Below are 24,162 nucleotides of genomic sequence, written 5' to 3'. Positions count from 1 at the left end.
TATATACACACACATACACATATTTACATACATACACACATTTCTTAAATGTAATTCCACATATATATACACACACACATGCACATACATACATACACATTTCTTAACTGTAACTCCATATATATATATACATATATATATATATATGCATACATACACATATATATACATATATATACACACAGAGAGACATGCACACATACACTGATGTGTGTTTTTGTGTATGTATGTATGTATGTATATATATATATATATATATATATATATATATATATATACACCACATACATACATACACACATTCCTTAAATGTAACTCCATATATACACACACACACACATACATGCACACACACATATATAGAAAGGCTTTGGATAGTCTGTCTCTCTCTCTCTATATATATATGGATATGTGTACGTACACATGCATACACACACATTTCTTAAATGTAACTCCATATATATATATATATATATATATATATATATATATACACACACACATACACACACACACATATACACGCATACATGCACTCACACATATACAGATGCTTTGGATAGCCTATAGATATGTGTGTGTATATGTGTGTGTGTGTATGTATATTATATGTATGTGTATATATATATATATATACACACACACACATACACACATATGCACACACATATATAGAGGCTTTGGTTAGCCTATATATATGTGTGTGTGTATACCCACACACACCCATATATACATACACACAAGTGTATCACTCAGAAGTTTGACTTTGCACCTTCCTGCAGATTTCTTTGGGCAGCTCTCTTGCTCTTTGTCTTCATGGAAGCCATTCTCCCCTTCTGTCATCTTACATGGGTTCGCCCTATGTGTGTGTGTGTGTGTGTGTATCAGATTTCTGATAAATATATCTCAGATTTCGTGGGCCGTTCTGTTTCACCGTAACTTTTAATTACACTTACTTTGCTTAAAAACTTGCCCTTTCTTCTAATCTTTCACTTTGCCATCTTCCCAAAAGAAGGAGTCATGTCTTGTTGAGGTTTGGAGAGTCTGCAATGACCACCTCCCTTTCTCTCTCTGATGCAGTTGCTGACATTGCCATCTGTGCATGATGGGGGTTGTAGTCCAGCCCAGCAGGAGGACACTTGCTTTAACCTGTGCCAACTACGTTTTTCCGTGGCTCTCTCCCACGACCAAAAAATGGGATTCTTTCCCTCCATGAGAGACTTTTTACATACAGAGCAGAGCTTTCCTGGGTTTGTTTTGTGGATGATGGTGATGGGAGTACATGGAGGCGGGGGAAGCAGGCAAGGGAGGGAAGGAGGGCTGGGTTCTCTCTCTTGGGAATATTAATGAAAATGCATCAAGTAGTTAATAAAAAAACAGCCTGATTTGGAAGCTCTTTTGTGGCATCCCTGAGTACAACACTGGAAGTCTCGATCTATGAATCCCAACGAGAGAAGGTGCAGATAAGACTGTCGTGGAATCATAGAAGAGAAGGGGATTTCAATTGATGCAGCCCGGAATCACATTTGCTATGTTAGCTGCTGCATCACACTGTTGACTCATGTTAAACCAGCTCCATGATCCTTTTGTCAAGCCAGGTGTTATTATTATTATTATTATTAAACTTTATTTGTACCCCGCTAGCATCTCCCGAAGGATTTGATGCGGCTTACACAGGCCGAGGCCTCAACACACAACATAGCAATACAAACTAGGCAAATCAAACAATTAAAAACAGGATAAAGCAAATAAACAACAGGCAAAAGCAATACACTAAAACACAATAAGAACTGGGCCAGGCCAGAGTAATGGGTACAAGAATTAAAAGTGCTGATGTGACAGGAGGTGTATATGAGGCTTCAAGGGCAAGTGTGATGTGCGATATGCAGCAGTCATTGGTTCTGATAAGGTGCTTATGGGACTTGGTAGTGGAGATTTCCTAATCTGGGAAGGCGCATCAGAAAAGCCAAGTCTTCAAGTTCTTTCTGAAGACTGCCAGTGTGGGGGCCTGTCTAAGGTCTTTGGGGAGGGTGTTCCAGAGTCTGGGGGCCACCACGGAAAAGGCCCTGTCCCGCGTCCCCACCAAGCGCGCTTGCGACGCAGATGGGATCACAAGCAGGGCCTCTCCTGATGACCGAAGTGAACATGTGGGTTCGTAGATGGAAATGCGGACATGCAGGTAAGCTGGTCCCAAACCATTCAGGGCTTTGTAGGTAAGCACCTGCACCTTAAATTGGGCTCGGAATATAAATGGCAGCCAGTGGAGCTCCTTGAACAGGAGGACTGACCTCTCTCTGTAAGGGGCCCCCGTTAACATCCTGGCTGCTGATCGTTGGACCAGTTTGAACTTCCGAGCTGTCTTCAAGGGCAGCCCACGTAGAGCGCACTGCAGTAGTCCAGTCTGGAGGTGACCAAGGCATGGACCACTCCAGCCAGATCCGCACATCCTAGGTGTTGCACATCCTATACCTTAGGTAATTCACACTGGAAGGTAAAGGTAAAGGTTTCCCCTTGACATTAAGTTTAGTTGGTGGTTGACCAACTAAACTTAATGTCTCCATTTCTAAACCATCTCAAAGAGCTGGCGTTGTCTATAAACTCCTCCAAGGTCACATGGCCAGCATGACTTGCTCTCCAGACCCTTGATCATTTTAGTTGCGCTCCTCTGGACACATTCCCACTTGTCAACATCTCCTTTCTAGGCACCACAATTGAAGGGAGATGTTGACAAGCTGGAATGATCAAGGGTCTGGAGAACAAGCCCTATGAGGAGCGGCTTAAGGAGCTGGGCATGTTTAGCCTTCAGAAGAAAAGGCTGAGAGGAGACATGATAGCCATGTATAAATATGTGAGAGGAAGCCACAGGGAGGAGGGAGCAAGCTTGTTTTCTGCTTCCCTGGAGACTAGGACGCAAGGGAACAATGGCTTCAAACTACAAGAGAGGAAGGAGATTCAGGGTAGAATCATAGGTAGAATCAAGATCCAATCTCATCCATTGTTCCATGTTCCTATATTTAATACACTAGTATTGTCATACTAGTCCATGTCCTTTAAACTCTACAAACATCTACTGTCCGAAGGCCTGATCCCAAAGCCATGATTTTAATTTCTTTCTGAAAGCCAGGAGGGAGGGAGCAGATCTTACCTCATTTGGGAGTGTGTTCCATAGGCGAGGGGCCACCGCCGAGAAGGCCCTGTCTCTCGTCCCTGCCATTTGCGCAATTGATGGGAGCGAGAGCAGGGCCTCCCCGGATGATCTTAGATTACGAGATGCAATGTAGGGGTAGATGTGTTCGGGCAAGTAAACTGCGCCAGAACCGTATAGAGCTTTATAGGTCAGAACCAGCACTTTGAATTGGGCTCGGAGATGGACTGGCAGCCAGTGGAGCTGGCACAACAGGGGGGTGGTATGCTCCCCATTTGCTGCCCCAGTTAGTAATCTGGCTGCCGCCTGTTGGACTAGCTGAAGTTTCCGAACCATCTTCAAAGGCAGCCCCACGTAGAGTGCATTGCAGTAATCTGTTCAGGATGTAACCAGAGCGTAGACGACCATGGCCAGATCAGACTTCCCAAGGTAAAGGATGGAACTGTCTTCTGCCCCACTCTCTCTTCACTCTGGCCCAGAGCAGCAGTTGGTGCGGGGGGGGGGGGGGGGTCTAGACCAGTGCTTCTCAACCTGGGGTCCTCAGATGTTTTGGTCCATAATTCCTAACAGCTGGCTGGGATTTCTGGGAGTTGTAGGCTGAAACACCTGGGGAGCCACAGGTTGAGAACCACTGGTCGAGACACTAGACTCCTCTTGATGCAAGCCAAAATCCCATTGGTTTTCTTTGCTGCCACATCACATTCCTGACTCAAGGTCCCCCATGACCTTCTGGCAAGGAAACTAGTCCAATGTGGGCTAGGCAAAACTACGGTGCGGTGGATCTGGAATTGGTTAAATGGACGAACCCAGAGGGTGATTCTCCCCAAGGCTTCCTCCTCTTCCTCCTGGAAAGAAGTGACGAGTGGAGTGCCATCCGCAGGGTTCCGTCCTGGGCCTGGTCCTGATCAGGATCTTTATTAATGACTTAGATGAAGGGCCAGAAGGCAGGATCATCAAGTTTGCAGACGGGACCAGATTGGGAGGGAGAGCCAATACTCCAGAGGACAGGAGCAGAATTCAAAACGATCTTGACAGATTAGAGATGATAGGCCAAAACTAACACAATGAAGTTCAATGGGGCCAAATGCAAGATACTCCACTTTGGCAGGAAAAAAGGAAATGCAAAGATACAGAATGGGAGGCAATGATGCCTGGCTCGAGAGTAGTACATGGGAAAAAGATCTTGGAGTCCTCGTGGACAACAAGTTAAACATGAGCCAGGAATGGGATGTGGCGGCAAAAAAAGCCAATGGGATTTTGGCCTGCATCAAGAGGAGCATAGTGCCTAGATCCAGGGAAGTCATGCTCCCCATGCTCTATTCCGTTTTGGTGAGACCACACCTGGAATATTGTGTCCAATTCTGGGCACCACAATTCAAGAGAGATATTGACAACCTGGAATGTGCCCAGAGGAGGGCGACTAAAATGATCAAGGGTCTGGAGAACAAGCCCTATGAGGAGCGGCTTAAGGAGCTGGGCATGTTTAGCCTGAAGAGAAGGCTGAGAGGAGATATGATAAGGGCCATGTATAAATATGTGAGAGGAAGCCACAGGGAGGAGGAGGGAGCAAGCTTGTTTTCTGCTTCCCTGGAGACTAGGACACAATGGGACAATGGCTTCAAACTACAAGAAAGGAGATTCCATCTGAACATTAGGAGGAATGTTCAGCAGTGGAACTCTCTGCCCCAGAGTGTGGTGGAGGCTCCTTCTTTGGAAGCTTTCAAACAGAGGCTGGATGGCCATCTGTCAGGGGTGATTTGAATGGAATATTCCTGCTTCTTGGCAGAATGGGGTTGGACTGGATGGCCCAGGAGGTCTCTTCCAGCTCTATGATTCTGTGATTCTTTGTTCACCTTCCTGTCCACAAGGACTCGAAGATCTTTTCCATACTTCCTGCTATCGAGCCCGGCATCCCCCAGGATGCCATGCAAAAATGAAATTTCTGCAGTTTCATAAATCTTTTCTGTGTTTTTATGATGGAACAAATTAGGAAATGGCACTGATAACCCAGGAACAAAAATCATAGTCTTACACAGCCATATATACCATACAATGATGCAGTGAAATGTATATGAAATGCCACAAATCAAAGTTTGCATTGTGTTTGGAACATTTAAAGCCATCGACGGATGTATCTGCAAATAGAAAAAGGCCAATTGTAATCATTTTAATGCTAATAATATCACAATCCTCCTTCGACTTGACCGCCCGCCTTTTTCTCAGTCATGAGACTCCGACGTGGCTAGCAGCACATCTAAAGCTTTGTGACTCCCAAGGTTTGGATGAAGTGTGGAAGCCATCTTGAAGCGTGTTGCCAACATGGACTGGATGCGCTACAGCCAGGTGTTGAGCCTGCAGCCTGGTGTCCACAAAGTAGTTGCTGTCCTTCATCAGAAAGGGAGGCATAATTTCCCCTGGAAGGAGAAATATAGCGTCAGCCATGGCAAAGTCGCAAGGAAAACCTTCCAGCCTTCACTTTCCTGAAGATTTCCATTTTGGTGGCTAAACCTAAAGAGACTGAGAAAGCGCAGAATTCTGAGAAATTCTTTGCTTTCAGTCTCTTTCCCAGCAAACTCTGCTTTCTCCCTGCTGCTTCCCTTTAAGTTAAAGAGGAAAGGCAGCCTTTTTGGCTTGGCTTGCTTGCACGGTCAGCTCCAGCTCTCCATGCAGGGACATGGGAGAAGCATCCCACAAGGATGTATTGTCGAAGGCTTTCATGGCCAGAATCACTGGGTTGTTGTAGGCTTTTTCGGGCTATATGGCCATGTTCTAGAGGCATTCTCTCCTGACGTTTTGCCTGCATCTAGTCTACATAGTCTACATCAGTGTTTCTCAACCTGGGGGTCGGGACCCCTGCGGAGGTCGCAAGATGGTGTCAAAGGGGTCGCCAAAGACCATCAGAGAAAACAGTGTTTTCTGTTGGCCATGGGGGTTCTGTGTGGGAAGTTTAGCCCAATTCTATCATTGTCCTTTGATTGTAGGTGAACTATAAATCCCAGTAATTACAACTCCCGAATGTCAAGTTCTATGTTCCCCAAACTCCACCAGTGTTCACATTAGGGCATGTTGAATATTCGTTCCAGGTTTGGCCCATATCCATCATTGTTTGAGTCCACAGTGCTCTCTGAATGTAGGTGAACTACAACTCCAAAACTCAAGGTCAATGGCCACCAAACCTTTCCAGTATTTTCTGTTAGTCATGGGAATTCTGTGTGTCAAGTTTGGTTCAAATCCATCATTGGTGGAGTTGAGAATGCTCTTTGATTGTAGGTGAACTATAAATCCCAGCAACTACAACTCCCAAATGACAAAATCAATCCCCCTTAACCCCATTTGGGTGTATTGGGTATTTGTGCCAAATTTGGTCCAGTGAATGAAAATACATCCTTCATATCAGATATTTATATTACGATTCATAACAATAGTAAAATTACAGATATGAATTAGCAACTAAAATAATTTTATGGTTGGGGGTCACCACAACATGAGGAACTGTATTAAGGGGTCGCGGCATTAGGTAGGTTGAGAACCACTGGTCTACATAGTCTACAAGTCTACATAGGGACCCCCAAAGACAGCATTGCCCAAACACGAATCAAGGAACAGGAAAGACAGTGCAGACTACTTCAACCAGAGAAGTCAACCATAGCAGAGCACCTGAGGAACCAACCTGGACACAGCATGTTACTTGAGAACACAGAGATGCTGGACCACTCCAACAACCACCATGTCAGACTACACAGAGAAGCCATTGAAATCCACAAGAAGCATGTGGACAATTTCAACAGAAAGGAGGAAACCATGAAAATGAACAAAATCTGGCTATCAGTATTAAAAAGCTCTAAAATTACAACAGCAAAACAACAGAGAGGAAGCAATCTGGGACATCTAATCACCTCTCAACAAAAGATTGCTCCAGGCACTGCTAGGCCATCAAATGCTAATCAAGGTGGTCAGTTGAAACATTCACACCTAGCTCCAGCACACAAGAGTCTTTTGTCCCACCCTGGTCTTTCCACAGATATATAAACCCATTTTCCTAGTTCCAATTGCTCGAGCCAGCTGAGCAATTGGTCGCAGGAAAGCAAGCAGGCTGACACTAACGAGCAGCCTGACTTTGATGATTCGGGAATCTTAGATTGGGCTGATCGTTTGGAATTCAGAGTTCGAAAGAGTGTGAGAATAGCTAACAAGGAGGTCAGAGGCCAAACAAATACTTTCATGCTTTGCAAAGGGTATTAAGCAGTGTGTTTAGAGACAAACTTTGTCAGAGCAACTTTTCGTTCAACCAAGAAGCTCGTTCTCGTTCATCTGGATTATCTACAGTTCTTGTGTTCATGGCCTTGGGACTTTGCCACGTTTCAAAGGGACTCTGTTATGCTGGTGCTTCATTGAATTCATGCTTTAAAGTTTGAACTTTTGGAACTATACTTTTCTTTTTAAGAACATATTATCTTTACTTTCTAATAAACTACAAAGACCTCAGCCTGTGTGCAGTTTGGTGTTATAAGCAAGGTGAATCTAACCTGACTTGCGGCACACTCTTCAAGGACTTTGACCACAACGGCCACGGCCTCCTTGTTCGTCTGGCAGAAGTAGAAGCCATCTTCAAGCGTGAAGCGAGTGTGGACGGTGCACTCCACGGCCCGGTGTTGTGCCTGCTTCCCTGTGTCCACAAGGGAGGTGCTCTCCTTCGGTTTGTGGTGCAGCATCACCAAGACTGCCTTTGGCTCACCTGGGAGGAGAAACACGGGAGAAGCCATGGAAGAACTGGCTGGGAAACAGCTGCCCAGACTCTGTTTCAAACCTCCAAGGAAGGAGATTCCACTAGACTCTAAGATACAGGCAAAATCTCTTTTCTTGTCAACTGAATCAAGGCTCTTGCATTCCTTCTTGACATGAATAAAAGATGTATGATGTGGTTTCGATGAAATTGTGTGAAAAGTGTACAGTTGGAGACCATATATCCTAAATATGCCATCCTAAGAAATGAAGGATGGAAAACTACAAAAGAATTCATGAACTGCAATTAAAAGTTGCTGAACTGCTGATGACCAGAGACAAATGATTAACTCTGTGGTGGAAAACAACATGTTTACATTACCAGAGACCATGACTCTTTTAAGATACCGTATATACTCGAGTATAAGCTGACCTGAATATAAGCCAAGGCACCTAATTTTACCACACACAAAAATGAGAAAACGGATTGACTCAAGTATAAGCCGAGGGTGGGAAATGCAGCAGCTATTGGTAAATTGCAAAATAAAAATAGATACCAATTAAATTACATTAATTGAGGAATCAGTAGGTTATATATTTTGGTAATTTAAGATGACTGTCCAACTCTGATTAAATGATTATTTACCTTCTTCAATGTAAATGTGCTCACGTATCCTTCCAATAATAATAAAGAGAGCAACATAACAAATGTAATAATAACAATAATAATAAAAAGAGTAAAATAATTAATGTAGCAATAACAATTATACAGTAATAATAAATGTATAATAGAGTATAATGATAAGTGTAATAATAATAAATAGAATAAAAAATAAATGAAATAATAATAATAATAGTAAGTAAAATAATAAATAACCTTGACTCGAATATAAGCCAAGGGGGACTTTTTCAGCCTAAAAAAAGGGCTGAAAAACTAGGCTTATACTCGAGTATATACGGTAAGTCAACGCAATGGCTCCTTACATTAAGAATAAAAACCAGCATCACTTAAGGAAGAAAAACCAACATCTGTCTGGAACTGATGGGTATCATATTCTTTTTGCTGTCATTATTTACAACTTTTTGGAACATCAGCAGAAATATTGCTATATAAGACACTTTACTACGTATTTCAAACATTGTGGCAGACAGGATGTTATAGCTCAGCAGCAGTCACAACAGCCAGGAGCTGATGGGTTCCCTGATGACTTAAGAGTCAGGCTTTCCTGGGATTTCTTCTGAAAGTCATCTTCAACCTCAGCAAGATGGAGTGGATGAGGGATTAGAGGACTTCCAACCCCAAATTGGGAAACAAGTCATCCAGGAATACCTGGCTTCTCTAAATGAGTTCCAGTCCCCTTTCAGGGCCAGATCAACTCCACCCAAGAGTATTGAAGGAACTAGCGGAAGTCATTTTGGAACCGTTGGCAACCATCTTTGAGAGTTCTTGGAGAACGGGAGAAGTTCCAGCAGATTGGAGGAGGGCCAATGTGGTCCCAATCTTCAAGAAGGGAAAAAAGGATGACCCAAACAACTACCGTCCGGTCAGCCTCACGTCAATACCGGGCAAGATTCTGGAAAAGATTGTTAAGGAAGCGGTCTGCAAACACTTAGAAACAAATGCAGTCATCGCTAATAGTCAACATGGATTTATCAAAAACAAGTCATGCCAGACTCATCTGATCTCTTTTTTTGATAGTTACAAGCTGGGTAGATGCGGGGAATGCCGTGGGTGGAGCATGTCTGGATGTCAGTAAGGCCTTCTTTGACAAGGTACCCCATGACCTTCTGGCAAGGAAACTAGTTCAATGTGGGCTAGGCAAAACTATGGTGAGGTGGATCTCTAATTGGTTAAATGGACGAACCCAGAGGGTGATTCTCCCCAATGCTTCCTCTTCATCCTGGAAAGATGTGACAAGTGGAGTGCCACAAGCAGGGTTCCGTCCTGGGTCCGGTCCTGTTCAACATCTTCATTCATGACTTGGATGAAGAGTTAGAAGGCAGGATCATCCAGTTTGCAGAGGGGACCAAATTGGGAGGGAGAGTCAATATTCCAGAAAATAGGAGCAGGATTTGAAATTATCTTCACAGACTAGAGAGATGATGGGCCAAAACTAACAAAATGAAGTTCAACGGGGACAAATGCAGGATGCTCCACTTTGGCAGGAAAAACGAAATGCAAAGATACAGAATGGGGGATGCCTGGCTCGAGAGCAAAAAATGATCTTGGGAGTCCTCGTGGACAACAAGTTAAACATGAGCCAACAATGTGATGTGGTGGCAAAAAAAGCCAATGGGATTTTGGCTTGCATCAAGAGGAGCCTAGTGTCTAGATCTAGGGAAATCATGCTACCCTGGACCACACCTGGAATATTGTGTCCAATTCTGGGCACCACAATTCAAGAGAGATATTGACAAGCTGGAATGTGTCCAGAGGAGGGCGACTAAAATGATCCAGGGTCTGGAGAACAAGCCCTATGAGGAGTGGCTTAAGGAGCTGGGCATGTTTAGCCTAAAGAAGAGAAGGCTGAGAGGAGATATGATAGCCCTGTATAAATATGTGAGAGGAAGTCACAGGGAGGAGGGAGCAAGCTTTTTTCTGCTTCCCTGGAAACTAGGACACGGAACAATGGCTTCAAACTACAAGAAAGGAGATTCCATCTGTACATGAGGAAGAACTTCCTGACTGTGAGGGCCATTCAGCAATGGAACTCTCTGCCCCAGAGTGTGGTGGAGGCTCCTTCTTTGGAAGCTTTTAAACAGAGGCTGCATGGCCATCTGTCAGGGGTGCTTTGAATGCAATATTCCTGCTTCTTGGCAGAATGGGGTTGGACTGGATGATGGCCCAGGAGGTCTCTTCCAACTTTAGGATTCTAGGATTCTAGATCCATTATTCTTTGAGTTCAAAGTGCTCTCTGGATGTAGGTGAACTACAACTCCCAAACTCAAGGTCAATGCCCACCAATCTCTTCCAGTGTTTTCTGTTGTTCATGGGAGTTCTGTGTGCCAAGTTTGGTTCAGTTCCATTGTTGGTGGAGTTCAGAATGCTCTCGGATTGTAGGTGAACTATGAATCCCAGAATCCCAAGTGACAACTCTTCCCCAAGCCCACCAATATTTAAATTGGGGCGTATTGTGCATTTGTACCAAACTTGGTCCAGTGAATGAAAACACATCCTGCATATCTGATATTTACATTACAATTCATAACCGTAGCAAAATTACAGTTAGCAACAAAAATAATTCTATGTTTGGGGGTCATCACAACATGAGGAACTGTATTAAGGGGTCATGGTAGTAGGAATGTTGGGAAACACTGCTTTAATGAGTACTTGTGACATTCTCAACCTCTTTGTTTCCAAACTAAACATACTCCGCTCCCTTAGCTGCTGCTGCTCCTCTTGCGGGGTGATCGCCAACTCTACTTCATTATCATCGCAATGCCAACGCACATGGTGATGGAGGAGATGCGGGAGTGCTAGCTAGACATGGCATAACTTCCAAGAAAAGGAGAAGTTTGGTTAGCTATGGCAGGCCTCGACTTACAGTGGAGACCCTCAAGAGCGTTGGCCATGTCGATGTCCACCGAGGAGGTCACAGGGCAGAAGACCAGCAGGAAGTGCCGGGAATCCCCTTGGAACCTCTTCGTCTTGAGATTTATCTTGGGAAGGCGGTCAGAGACCCTCCGTAAGAACTCACTGTCACAGTCCCCGATCTGCCCAGTGACAAGCACCTGGATGGGAAAGTCTGGAGAAGGGAAGTGAGTGTGAGGGATGGATCACAGAACAGCACCAAGAGCAAGCCCACCACAGTCTCACCTGGAAAGAGAAACACAGCATCAGCCATGGAAAGGTTGCACAGAAAATGGGTGTCACCTCCAGACTGTTGTTTATTTGACCTCAGAGCGCCTGCTAAGAGGCACAAAACAAATGAAGCGTACTGTGTGTTGTCGAAGGCTTTCATGACTGGAATCACTAGGTTCTTGTAGGTTTTTTCGGGCTATAGGGCCATGTTCTAGAGGCATTTCTCCTGACATTTCGCCTGCATCTATGGCAAGCATCCTCAGAGGTAGTGAGGTCTGTTGGAAATAGGAAAATGGGTTTATATATCTGTGGAATGACTGGGGTGGGGCGAAGAGCTCTCTGCTGAAGCTAGGTGTGAATGTTTCAGCTGACCACCTTCATTAGCATTTGAAGGCCTGGCTGAGCCTGGGAAAATGTTCTGTTGAGAGGTGTTAAGATGTGCCTGGTTGTTTCCTCTCTGTTGTTCTGCTGTTGTAATTTTAGAGTTTTTTAATACTGGTAGCCATATTTTGTTCATTTTCATGGTCTCTTCCTTTCTGTTGAAATTGTCCACATGCTTGTGGATTTCAATGGCTTCTCTATGTAGCCTGACATGGTGGTTGTTGGTGTGGTCCAGCAATCCTGTGTTCTCAAATAATATGCTGTGTCCAGGCTGGTTCATCAGGTGCTCTGCTATGGCTGACTTCTCGGGTTGAAGTAGTCTGCAGTGCCTTTCATGTTCCTTGATGCGTGTCTGGGCAAGGCTGCTGCGTTTGGTGGTCCCTCTGTAGACTTGTCCACAGCTGCATGGTATATGGTAGACTCCTGCGGAAGTGAGAGGATCCCTCTTGTCCTTTGCTGAACGTAGCATTGGTTGGATTTTCTTGGTGAGTTTGTAGATTGTTTGTATGTTGTGTTTCCTCATCAGCTTCCCTCTGCGGTCAGTGGTTCCCTTGATGTCTGGCAGGAACACTTTTCCTCTGGGTGGATCTTCATCTTGACTCTCGTGGCTTGTTCTCGGTGGTCTTGCATCTCTTCTGATGTCTGAGGTGGAGTATCCATTGGCCTGGAGAGCCCAGTTGAGGTGGTTCAGTTCATCTTGGAGGAGGTGGGCTTCGCAGATTCTTTTTGCGTGGTCTGCCAAGGCTTTAATGGGGCTTCTTTGTTGACTTGGGTGATGGTTGGAGTTTTTATGTAGATATCTATCTGTGTGTGTGGGTTTTCTGTAGACGGTGTGACCCAATTGTTGATCTGGTTTGCGGATGACTAGGACATCCGCAAAGAACTTGCAGGTGAAACGTCAGGAGAAAAATTGCCTCCAGAACATGGCCATATAGCCCGGAAAAACCTACAACAACCCATATAAACCATATTTTCATCACATTTAAACTGTTCCCTTTCTTGAAGATTTCCATTATGACAGCTAAACATTTCTAAACTTTTTAAAATATACTGCAACCAACAGGTTTATTTATTTATTTATCGTGTCATCACCATACCATTGTATTACATTTCTAACAGAACAAAACAAACAAGCAGATTAAACACAAAATTTGCAAGTTTGGTAGTTGATTAAATGTCCTTTGACCAGTATCTGGACACTTGGGAGTGCCTCTGGTGTTGCCGCAAGAAGGTCCTCCCTGGTGCATGTAGCAGGGCTCAGGGTGCATTGCAGCAGGTGGTCAGTGGTTTGCTCCTCTCCACACTCGCATGTCATGGATTCCACTTTGTGGCCCCATTTCTGAAGGCCAGCTCTGCATCTCGTGGTGCCAGAGCGCAGTCTGTTCAGCGCCTTCCAAGTCGCCCCGTCTTCTGTGTGCCCAGGGGGGAGTCTCTCATTGGGTATCAGCCATTGGTTGAGGTTCTGGGTTTGAGCCTGCCACTTTTGGACTCTCATTTGCTGAGGTGTTCCAGCGAGTGTCTCTGTAGATCTTAGAAAACTATTTCTTGTTTTAAGTTGTTGACGTGCTCACTGATACCCAAACAGGGGATGAGCTGGAGATGTCACTGCCTTGGTCCTTTCACTATTGGCTGCTACTTCCCGGCGGATGTCAGGTGGTGCGATACCGGCTAAACAGTGTAATTTCTCCAGTGGTGTGGGGCGCAGACACCCCGTGATAATGCGGCATGTCTCAAGAGCCACATCCACTGTTTTAGTGTGGTGAGATGTGTTCCACACTGGGCATGCATACTCAGCAGCAGAGTAGCATAGCGCAAGGGCAGATGTCTTCACTGTGTCTGGTTGTGATCCCCAGGTTGTGCCAGTCAGCTTGCGTATGATATTGTTTCTAGTGCCCACTTTTTGCTTGATGTTCAGGCAATGCTTCTTGTAGGTCAGATAACGGTGCAGAGTGCCTCCCAGGTATTTGGGTGCACTGCAATGCTCCAGTGGGATTCCTTCCCAGGTGATCTTCAGAGTTCGGAATGCTTCTCTGTTCTTGAGATGAAAGGCACATGTCTGTGTTTTAGATGGGTTGGAGATCAGCTGGTTTTCCCTGTAATAGGCAGTAAGAGCACCTAGAGCTTCAGAAAGCTTCTGTTTAACCATCTCAAAGCTTCCTGCTTGATCAGTGATGGCACGGTCATCAGCATAGATGAAACTCTCTGTCCCTTCTGGCAGTGGCTGGTCATTTGTATAGATGTTGAACATGGATGGAGCAAGCACGCTCCCCTGAGGCAGGCCGTTCTTCTGTTTCCGCCATCTGCTTCTCCGGCCCTGGAACTCAACAAAAAAGCTCCTGTTTTGTAGCAGGTTTCCTATGAGGCGGGTGAGGTGGTTGCCCTTTGTGATACTATACATTTTTTTCAGGAGGAGGCGGTGGTTCACGGTCTCATAAGCCGCTGACAGGTCTAGGAAGAGAGCTCCTGTGATCTGCTGCCTTTCAAAGCCATCTTCTATGTGCTGAGTCAGGTTCGGCACTTGCGATGTGCAGCTTTTGCCTTTCCTGAAGCCAGCTTGCTGTGGGATCAGACAGGGGTCTATTTTTTCTGTAATTCTATGCAAAATAAGTTTTCCAGAACTTTGTAAAGCTGGAAAATTAAATAGCCTCTCTAAGAGGTCATTTAGAGCCAAAAAAGGTGAGCATTAGATAGAACTAAAAGTAGATATATTATATCATGAGAACTTGCTGGTGTAGCTCTACAGTACATTGAGTCCATATGGAGAAACGTTTCCTGTAACCTCCCACGCCTCGTTCTCCTTCACCCACCCTGATGCTATTTCACCCACCTTTCTTGCAACATGAATACCACTTTCTTTTCTTCCTTGGCTCCCAGTCTTCCAACATCTGGCCTCTTCTGTCCGCCGGAGGCTTCTGTTTCTGCCGTTGATGCTCCAACCTGTGGGAGGCCAATTCTGGCGGGATGCCTCTCGGGTGCTTGCTTTCTTGCTTCACCAACCGGTCCTGGGGAAATCGCTTGACCGCAGGGTTGGAAGGCTCTCTGGCCATCTGCAAAGGAGGAGAAGTCAGCAGGCTTCCAAACAACCCAAGCATGAAGTAGGATTACTCTGGAGCAGGAAGTGGCATGGGCAGTGGTTCCCAAGTTGGAAACTGCTCTAGCTGTCATGGAACTCTGGGATTTGTAGTTTGGTGGGATCACCTTTGGGAGGGATGAAATGGGGTATTATTATTATTATTATTATTATTATTATTATTATTATTAATAACTGGGAGGTATTGTCGAAGGCTTTCATGGCCAGAATCACTGGATTGTTGTAGGTTTTTTCGGGCTATATGGCCATGGTCTAGAGGCATTCTCTCCTGACGTTTTGCCTGCATCTATGGCAAGCATCCTCAGAGGTTGTGAGGTCTGTTGGAACTAGGAAAATGGGTTTATATATCTGTGGAATGACCAGGGTGGGACAAAGGACTCTTGTCTGCTGTAGCTAGGTGTGACTGTTTCAACTGACCACTTTGATTAGCATATAATGGCCTGACAGTGCCTGGAGAAAACTTTTGTTGAGAGGTGATTAGATGTCCTTGTTTGTTTCCTCTCTGTTGTTGTGCTGTTGTAATTTTAGAGTTTTTTAATACTGGTATCCAGATTTTGTTCATTTTCATGGTTTTCTCCTTTTTGTTGAAATTATCCACATGCTTGTGTATTTCAATGGCTTCTCTGTGTAGTCTGACATGGTGGTTGTGAGAGTGGTCCAGCATTTCTGTCTTCTCCAATAAAATGCTGTGTCCAAGTTGGTTCATCAGGTGCTCTGCTATGGCTGGAGAGAATGCCATAGACCATGGCCATATAGCCCGAAAAAACCTACAACAACCCAATAACTGGGATCCTCAAGCACAAAAAACTTTGAAGCAGACTTCTCCGTAATGGCAGTAGTTATTTGGCTCTAAAAGTCTATAACATTTGCTGTGCTGGATATTTTCTTGTAAGGTAGAGTTATCAAGCATGAATACTTTAGAGCAAGCTATTTAACCTCAGCAGACTGAAAGCCAAAACCGAGGGTACAACAACATCTGTTCTAGAACTCCAGTATGCTGATGACAACGTCATCTGTGCGCATTCAGAAGAAGACCTACAAGCCACTCTAAACACCTTCGCAGAAGCATACGAGAAGCTCAGCCTGTCATTAAACATCGAGAAATCCAAAATGGTCTTCCAGCAGTCACCGGCCAATCCCTCCCCAATGCCAGAGATACAGCTTAATGGTGTCACATTAAAAAATGTTGACCATTTCCACTCCCTTGGCAGCCACCTCTCCACCAAAGTCAACACTGACACTGAAATACAACACCTCCTGAGCTCTGTGAGTGCAGAATTTTTCCAAATGAAGCACAGACTTTGTATTTCTAGGCGCAAAGATGAGTGCAGACGCTGACTGCAGCCAGGAAATCAGAAGACGCTTACTTCACTATCTCAATAAAATAGTGAAGAGTAAAGACATCACACTGGCAACAAAGATCCGCATAGTAAAAGCAATGGTCTTCCCTGTAGTCACCTACGGATATGAGAGCTGGACCAGAAGGAAGGCTGAGCGAAGGAAGAGAGATGCTTTTGAGCTGTGGTGTTGGAGGAAAGTTCTGAGAGTGCCTTGAACTGCGAGAAGATCCAACCAGTCCATCCTCCAGGAAATAAAGCCCGGCTGCTCACTGGAGGGAAGAATAGTAGAGGCCAAGATGAAGTCCTTTGGCCACATCATGAGAAGAAAGGAAAGCTTAGAGAAGACAATTAGACTGGGGAAAATGGAAGGAAAAAGGAAGAGGGGCTGACCAAGGGCAAGATGGATGGATGGATGGGATCCTTGAAGTGCCTGGATTGACCCTGAAGGAGCTGGGGGTGGCAACGGCCAACAGGGAGCTCTGGCGTGGGCTGGTCCAGGAGGTCACCTAGAGAAGACAATGATACTGGGGGAAATGGAAGGAAAAAGGAAGAGGGGCCGACCAAGGGCAAGATGGATGGATGGGATCCTTGAAGTGACTGGATTGACCTTGAAGGAGCTGGGGGTGGTGACGACCATCAGGGAGCTTTGGCGTGGGCTGGTCCAGGAGGTCACCTAGAGAAGACAATGATACTGGGGGAAATGGAAGGAAAAAGGAAGAGGGGCCGACCAAGGGCAAGATGGATGGATGGGATCCTTGAAGTGACTGGATTCACCTTGAAGGAGCTGGGGGTGGTGACGACCAACAGGGAGCTCTGGCGTGGGCTGGTCCAGGAGGTCACCTAGAGAAGACAATGATACTGTGGAAAATGGAAGGAAAAAAGAAGAGAGGCTGACCAAGGGCAAGATGGATGGATGGTATCCTTGAAATGACTGGATTGACCTTGAAGGAGCTGGGGGTGGTGATGACCAACAGGGAGCTCTGGCATGGGATGGTCCATGAGGTCACAAAGAGTCAGAAATGACTGAACGAATGAACAACAACAACAAATTGCACAATTATGCAGGAAAGATCAAACCAGGAACAGAATATTGTTTCCAATGTTGTTACATAGTGTTAGGAATATCATCACCAGCCTTCCTCCCAATAATGAGATTCCTGAAACTATTCACATATCAAAAGCACTGCAGATCCCAGGTCCAGGACGGAGCACGATGGACGGCACGGCCTCCTCACCTCTTTGCAATGGACCTTGAGGACGTTGGCCACAGCGGACACGGCCTCCTTGTTCTCCTGGCAGTTGTAGAGGCCATCTTCGAGTGTGTAGCGAGCGTGGACGGTGAGCACCACGGCCGGGTGTTGAGCCTGCAGCGTGGTGTCCAGAAAGCGGTTGTATTCTTTTGGTTTGTGATGCAGCATCACCAAGACGGCCTTGGGCTCACCTAGAAGGAGAAACATACGTGAAACCAAGGGGAGGCTGGAGAAAAACAGGTCTCTCCTCCAGCCTCCACTTTCCTTACAATTTCCACTCTGGTGACTAAATGTATCTAAGCTTTTTAAACATATAGGCAGTCTCTAAGTTACAAACACATGACTTAAGAACAACTCATAGTTAAGAATGGGGTTGAGACATACATGATAGCCATGTATCAATATGTGAGAGGAAGCCACAGGGATGAAGGAGCAAGCTTGTTTTCTGCTTCCCTGGAGACTAGGACGCAAGGGAACAATGGCTTCAAACTACAAGAGAGGAGATTCCATCTGAACACGAGGAAGAACTTCCTGACTGTGAGAGCCGTTCAGCAGTGGAACTCTCTGCCCCGGAGTGTGGTGGAGGCTCCTTCTTTTCAAGCTTTTAAACAGAGGTTGGATGTTCTTGTGGGTTTTTTTGGGCTATAGGGCCATGTTCTAGAGGCATTTCTCCTGACGTTTCGCCTGCATCTATGGCAAGCATCCTCAGAGGTAGTGAGGTCTGTTGGAATTAGGACAATGGGTTTATATATCTGTGGAATGGCTGGGGTGGGGCAAAGAGCTCTTCTCTGCTGGAGCTAGGTGTGAATGTTTCAACTGACCACCTTCATTAGCATTTGAAGGCCTGCCTGAGCCTGGGAAAATCTTTTGTTGAGAGGTGTTAAGATGTGCCAGGTTGTTTCCTCTCTGCTGTTTTGCTGTTGTAATTTTAGAGTTTTTTAATACTGGTAGCCAGATTTTGTTCATTTTCATGGTCTCTTCCTTTCTATTGAAATTGCCCACATGCTTCTTGTGGATTTCAACAGCTTCTCTGTGTAGTCTGACATGGTGGTTGTTGGTGTGGTCCAGCATTTCTGTGTTCTCAAATACTATGCTGCGTCCAGGTTGGTTCCTCAGGTGCTCTGCTATGGCTGACTTCTCTGGTTGAAGTAGTCTGCAGTGCCTTTCATGTTCCTTGATTCGTGTTTGGGCAATGCTGCGTTTGGTGGTCCCTATGTAGTTGGATGGCCATCTGTCAGGGGTGATTTGAATCCAATATTCCTGCTTCTTGGCAGAATAGGGTTGGACTGGATGGCCCATGAGGTCTCTTCCAACTCTTTGATTCTATGATTCTATGGCAACAGAAAGTGAAAGGAATCTCCCCCACTTGAAAGGAAGGTGAATCCACTCCTGGAAGAGTCATGATCATGATCACACTGAAGCTTTTTCTCTACAACAAGCTATTTTGTTTCAAAATCCAGTGATCACAGAGACAGAAAGTGAGGTGGAATCTTCTGAACAGGGGCATATGCAATAAGAAATTCAATGTGCAGATTTGATAAATGTGAATTTAATATGATGTGTGGGAATGAATGGAAAGCTGTATGGATGGAACTAATAATTGTGGAGACACCAATAAAATATTAAGGCAATAACTAACTACCTGCTTGCTGGACTGTAATTAAAAGTTGCTAATAAGAACTAAAAAGTAAACTGTGATGAGAACTGGATAGAGATAAGATAAATGTTTACAATGTTAAGAAGGAAGTCACCATAAGATCAACACCAATCAAGAAGAGTCAACATCTGGCCAGGAAACTGAGATAGAACCAGGATGGAAGACATCTATCATTCATTTACAACTTTGGGACTACATCAGCAGACTATTCCTCATATTTAATTTTTTTTTCATATTTAATTACTTATTAATCGCCCTCCATCAGAGGATGCTCTAGGCGATTTACAGCTAAATTGTAAAAGATAAAATACATACATACAGAAATTAAAAATTAACAGAGATCGAATGCTCTAGTAAAAAGCCAGGTCTTAAGTGCTAGAGTAAAAGGTCCTAAGTCACACATGGCTCTCATATAGGGTGGCAAGGAATTCCACAAGGCAGGGGCAGAAATAGAAAAAGTCCTACGTCTGGTACTTTCCAAGGGCACTTCTCTAGGACCCGGTATAGAGAGTAAGTCACGTTGGGCTGGTTGTTGCGACCTCAGATGATGGGAGAAGGAGAGGCGGTCCCTAAGGTACAATGGACCCTGGCCATAAAGAATTTTAAAGGTCAGATTCCTACAAAAGACTCAACCTAATAATGTTCAAATGGTGGCAGACCTGAGGAGTCTGGTTCACCCGCTATGCTCTGCTCCATGGGAAGGAGAGAGATGGTGTATTCGGAGAGTGGCAGATTTGCACAGGAGCAGCCTGGTCACTTTGGGGCTTCTTTCCCAAGGGAAGAGGAAGAAGCGCGCTTTTGGAGTCTTAGATTTTGTGCAGGGAGCCAGGTTCTGCTGCATGGAAAACACAGATCTGGTCCTTGGCATTGTGCTTAGGGAAAGGATGCATTTTGGAGTTATGAAGTTATGGAAGTTTTGGAACAATGTGTTGGAAGGGCTGCAGGGAAGCAGGGTCTGGCCTAAGAGGTGCCTCTCTAAGGAGGGAGAAAAGGATATAATAATATTTGAATGCCTGAGGATGAATGCGTGTATATGCGGTATGAATGCGGAGTGAAAATGTAATTCCCCTTTGTCTGTTTTTTAGCCATTATTTATTTATTATTATTTATTTTAAAAATTTATATCACGATCGTCTCAACCTCCGTAGAGAAACTCAGTCCGGCTTACAGCAAGGATTCAATGCTAATACTACAAACTAAAAACAACATATAATAACAAGTTAAAATACATGTAGCTTAAAATTACAAATAAGCCAAATCGCCAAGATAAAATCATGTCCAACTCAGTCCATATGAGTGGTCAATAACTTTGTTCTGTAGCCGGTTTCAACCATTACTCTGGGAATGCTTCCTTCCATAGCCAGGATTTCACCAGCCTTCTGAAGGACAGGAGGGAGGGGGCAGATCTGATCTCAATCGGGAGAGAGTTCCATAGCCGAGGGGCTACCAAGGGGCCACCAACCCAACACCCAAAGTCTGTCTCTCCTGGTACCCAAAGGATAGCCCTCCTGGTGCCAAGGCTGCAGCTGACAGGCATTGAGCTCGTCATGCCAAGGAGGCAACATCTGGGTGTGAAAGGGCTTTCCAAAGACAAGAGATGCTTGGTTAGCTGTGGCACGCCTGGACTGACCTTGGAGATGCTCCAGCGCATTCTGCATGTCGGTGCCCAACCGAGAGGCCACCGGGCAGAAGACCAGCAGGAAGTGGTCGGAGTCCTCTCGGTACCTCTCTGGCTTGAGCTTGATGCGATTACCGGAAAGGCGGCCAGAGACCGTGTTTAAGAACAGATCCTCGCAGCCACCGGTTTTTCCCCTGACCAGGACCTGGATGTTGAAAACTACAGAAAGGAGAGAAGGAGAGTCCATAATGCTCTCTGGATGTAGGTGAACTACAACTTCCAACCTTTTCAATATTAGGTTCTTGTGGGTCTTTTCGGGCTATAGAGCCATGTTCTAGAGGCATTTCTCCTGACGTTTCGCCTGCATCTATGGCAAGCATCCTCAGAGGTAGTGAGGATGCTTGCCATAGATGCAGGCGAAACGTCAGGAGAAATGCCTCTAGAACATGGCTCTATAGCCCGAAAAGACCCACAAGAACCTAGTGATTCCAGCCATGAAAGCCTTCGACAATACTTTTCAATATTTTGTTGGTCATGGGAGTTCTGTGTGCCAAGTTTGGTTCAATTCCATCGTTGATAGAGTTCAGAATGCACTTTGAACTATAAATCCCAGCAACTATAATTCCCAAATAGCAAAATCACAATTTTTTTAGTGATGGTCAGTCCTTGTGTTGTGAGACGTTTTGTTGCCAAATTTGGTGTTAATTCGTTCATTGGTTCTTTTGTTTTTAAAATACTCATTACGCACAGAGCATTTATATATATATATAGATTATTATTATTATTATTATTATTATGGAGGCTTTGAAGCAGAGGCTGGATGGCCATCTGTTAGGGGTGCTTTGAATGTGGTTGTCCTGCTTCTTGGCAGAATGGGGTTGAACTCTATGTCCCACGAGGTCTCTTCCAACTCTAGGATTCAATGAGAGCCTACTGCATTGTGTAGATTGCCGCGGCACAGCTGTGCAGCACAGGATTGTAACACTACACAACCTAACCACCCCAGAACCACACTTCAGATCTGAGCAGAGAAATGTTTGCCACCTCATTCCTTTTCCACTCACCTTTTTTAGGCCTCCTTTGCTTCTCTTGCTTTGGCTTTTGCCTGGCCATCTGGGGCTCCTTCTGCTTCGCCCCAACCTTTCCTGCCTTTGCCTCCTGGGACACCGGTCCTGGCAGGTCATCTTTCAGCGGCTCAGCAATGGCTTGACCTTGCTTTTCGCTTCCAAGGTCCGGGGACTTGTTCTCCATCTGCAAAGGAGTAAAAGTTTGCAGGGCTCCAAGCCACACAGGTGTGGAATGGGATGACTCTACTCTAGAGCAGTGTCTCTCCTCCTTCCTCATGCCGCGACCCCTTCATCCAGTTCCCCCTGTTAGGTTGACTCCCAACCATAATATTATTTTTTTAATAAATAATTTTTATTTGATATAAAGTAAATACATAGTAACCAAGTAAGGGGGGGGGAGTAGTACTTTGAAGAAAAGTAGGAAAGTAAAGAGATAGAAATTCTTATATAAAAAAGAGAAAAAAAATCTGGAAAACTGAAGAGTAAAAGAAGAATATATATCCAAAAATCTATTGTGGATAAAAATAAATGGGGGAGAAACCCCAAAAAACAAAACCAAACAAAAGGCGATGACTTCATAGAATCATAGAATCCTAGAATCAAAGAGTTGGAAGAGGCCTCATGGGCCATCCAGTCCAACCCCATTCTGCCAAGGAGCAGGAATATTGCATTCAAATCACCCCTGACAGATGGCCATCCAGCCTCTGTTTCGAATTTTCCAAAGAAGGAGCCTCCACCACACTCCGGGGCAGAGAGTTCCACTGCTGAACAGCTCTCACAGCCAGGAAGTTCTTCCTCATGTTCAGATGGAATCTCCTCTCTTGTGGTTTGAAGCCATTGTTCCATTGTTTCCTAGTCTCCAGGGAAGCAGAAAACAAGCTTGCTCCCTCCTCCTCCCTGTGGCTTCCTCTCACATATTTATACATGGCTATCATATCCCCTCTCAGCCTTCTCTTCTTCAGGCTAACTTCCTTCTAATCCTACACGGGTTTCAATTTTATTGTCTAGCTTGGGGACCCGGCGCTGCCCGGGTGATTTGAGAAAGGAATTGTGTCTCAAGGTTGGTCTTGATCAGTTATTTATATGGCTTGCAGTGCTCTCAGGAAGTGAGTGTGGGTACTGCAAGTCCCATCAACTATCGTCTGTTCTCCTCCAAACTGCCCCAGGATGGAGAGTGGGTCATGGGGGCTCTGTGTGCCAGGTTTGGTCTTGATTGGTCATTAGATGAGGGTTGCAGCAGTCTTGGGAAATGAGTGGAGGTACTTGAAGTCCCATCATCCATAGTCTGTTCTCCCCCAAACCTCACCAGAATGTTGAGTTGGACATGGGCACTCTCTGTGCCAAGTTTGGTCTTTATTGGTATTTGCATGAGTGTCACTGTGGTTTCAGGAAGTGAATGAAGGTACTGCAAGTCCCATCATCCATTGTCCATCCTCCTTCAAGCAGCACCGGAATGTAGGGTGGGTCATGGGGGCTCTGTGTGCCAAGTTTGGTCTTGATGGGTCATTAGTTGAGGGTTGCAGCAGTCTTGGGAAGTGAGTGGAGGTACATGAAGTCCCATCATCCATAGTCTGTTCTCCCCCAAACCTCACCAGAATGTTGAGTTGGCCATGGGCGCTCTCTGTGCCAAGTTTGGTCTTTATTGGTATTGGGCTGAGATGGGCAGGGTAGAAATACCGTAAATAGATAAATCAAGTAGAAAGCCATATTCCATAATATTTGGGGCTGGGCTCTAATTGGTCATTCTCAAAGGCTTGTTGAAACAACCTCTTACGAAAGGAAGGGACGGATGGGACCTGTCTTATTTCCCTTGGAAGGGCATTCCAGAGGCAGGGGGCCAACACCAAGAAGGCCCTCTCTCTTGTCCCCACCAAACTGGAACCTCAATACATTATTATTATTATTATTATTATTATTATTATTATTATTATTATTATTTGGGGTTCTTTTACCCCGCCCTTCTCACCCCGAAGGGGACTCAGGTCAGCTTACAAAAGCAAAGGCACAATCTGATGCCTGCATCACAAAAACAATCAAATACAAAATTACATCAATACACAGTTAACAACAAATATACATTGTAACCATA

General features: G+C 45.0%; 1 protein-coding gene across 2 annotated transcripts in view; it reads right to left on the bottom strand.

Annotated features, from left to right (window-relative positions):
• Positions 1 to 5,102: 5,102 nt before the first annotated feature.
• LOC132761705 (uncharacterized) overlaps positions 5,103 to 24,162 on the bottom strand; it is a 31,069-nt gene continuing 12,009 nt past the window's right edge. Inside the window, exons 2-7 of one of the 2 annotated variants that reach the window (XM_067471677.1) lie at positions 22,071 to 22,257; positions 21,019 to 21,225; positions 17,717 to 17,922; positions 14,878 to 15,097; positions 7,672 to 7,880; positions 5,103 to 5,559 (exon numbers count right to left, since the gene is read on the bottom strand). In XM_067471677.1, coding sequence (XP_067327778.1) covers positions 5,536 to 5,559; positions 7,672 to 7,880; positions 14,878 to 15,097; positions 17,717 to 17,922; positions 21,019 to 21,225; positions 22,071 to 22,257 — 1,053 coding nt within the window. In that variant the 3' untranslated portion in view covers positions 5,103 to 5,535. The remainder of the gene's footprint in view (positions 5,560 to 7,671; positions 7,881 to 14,877; positions 15,098 to 17,716; positions 17,923 to 21,018; positions 21,226 to 22,070; positions 22,258 to 24,162) is intronic. The other variant, XM_067471718.1, reaches the window with a different exon arrangement.

Source organism: Anolis sagrei, chromosome 1, assembly GCF_037176765.1.
Source record: "Anolis sagrei isolate rAnoSag1 chromosome 1, rAnoSag1.mat, whole genome shotgun sequence".
Classification (NCBI taxonomy): domain Eukaryota; kingdom Metazoa; phylum Chordata; class Lepidosauria; order Squamata; family Dactyloidae; genus Anolis; species Anolis sagrei.
Note: the sequence above shows the minus strand (reverse complement) of the source record. Positions and strands in the feature narration are given on the sequence as shown.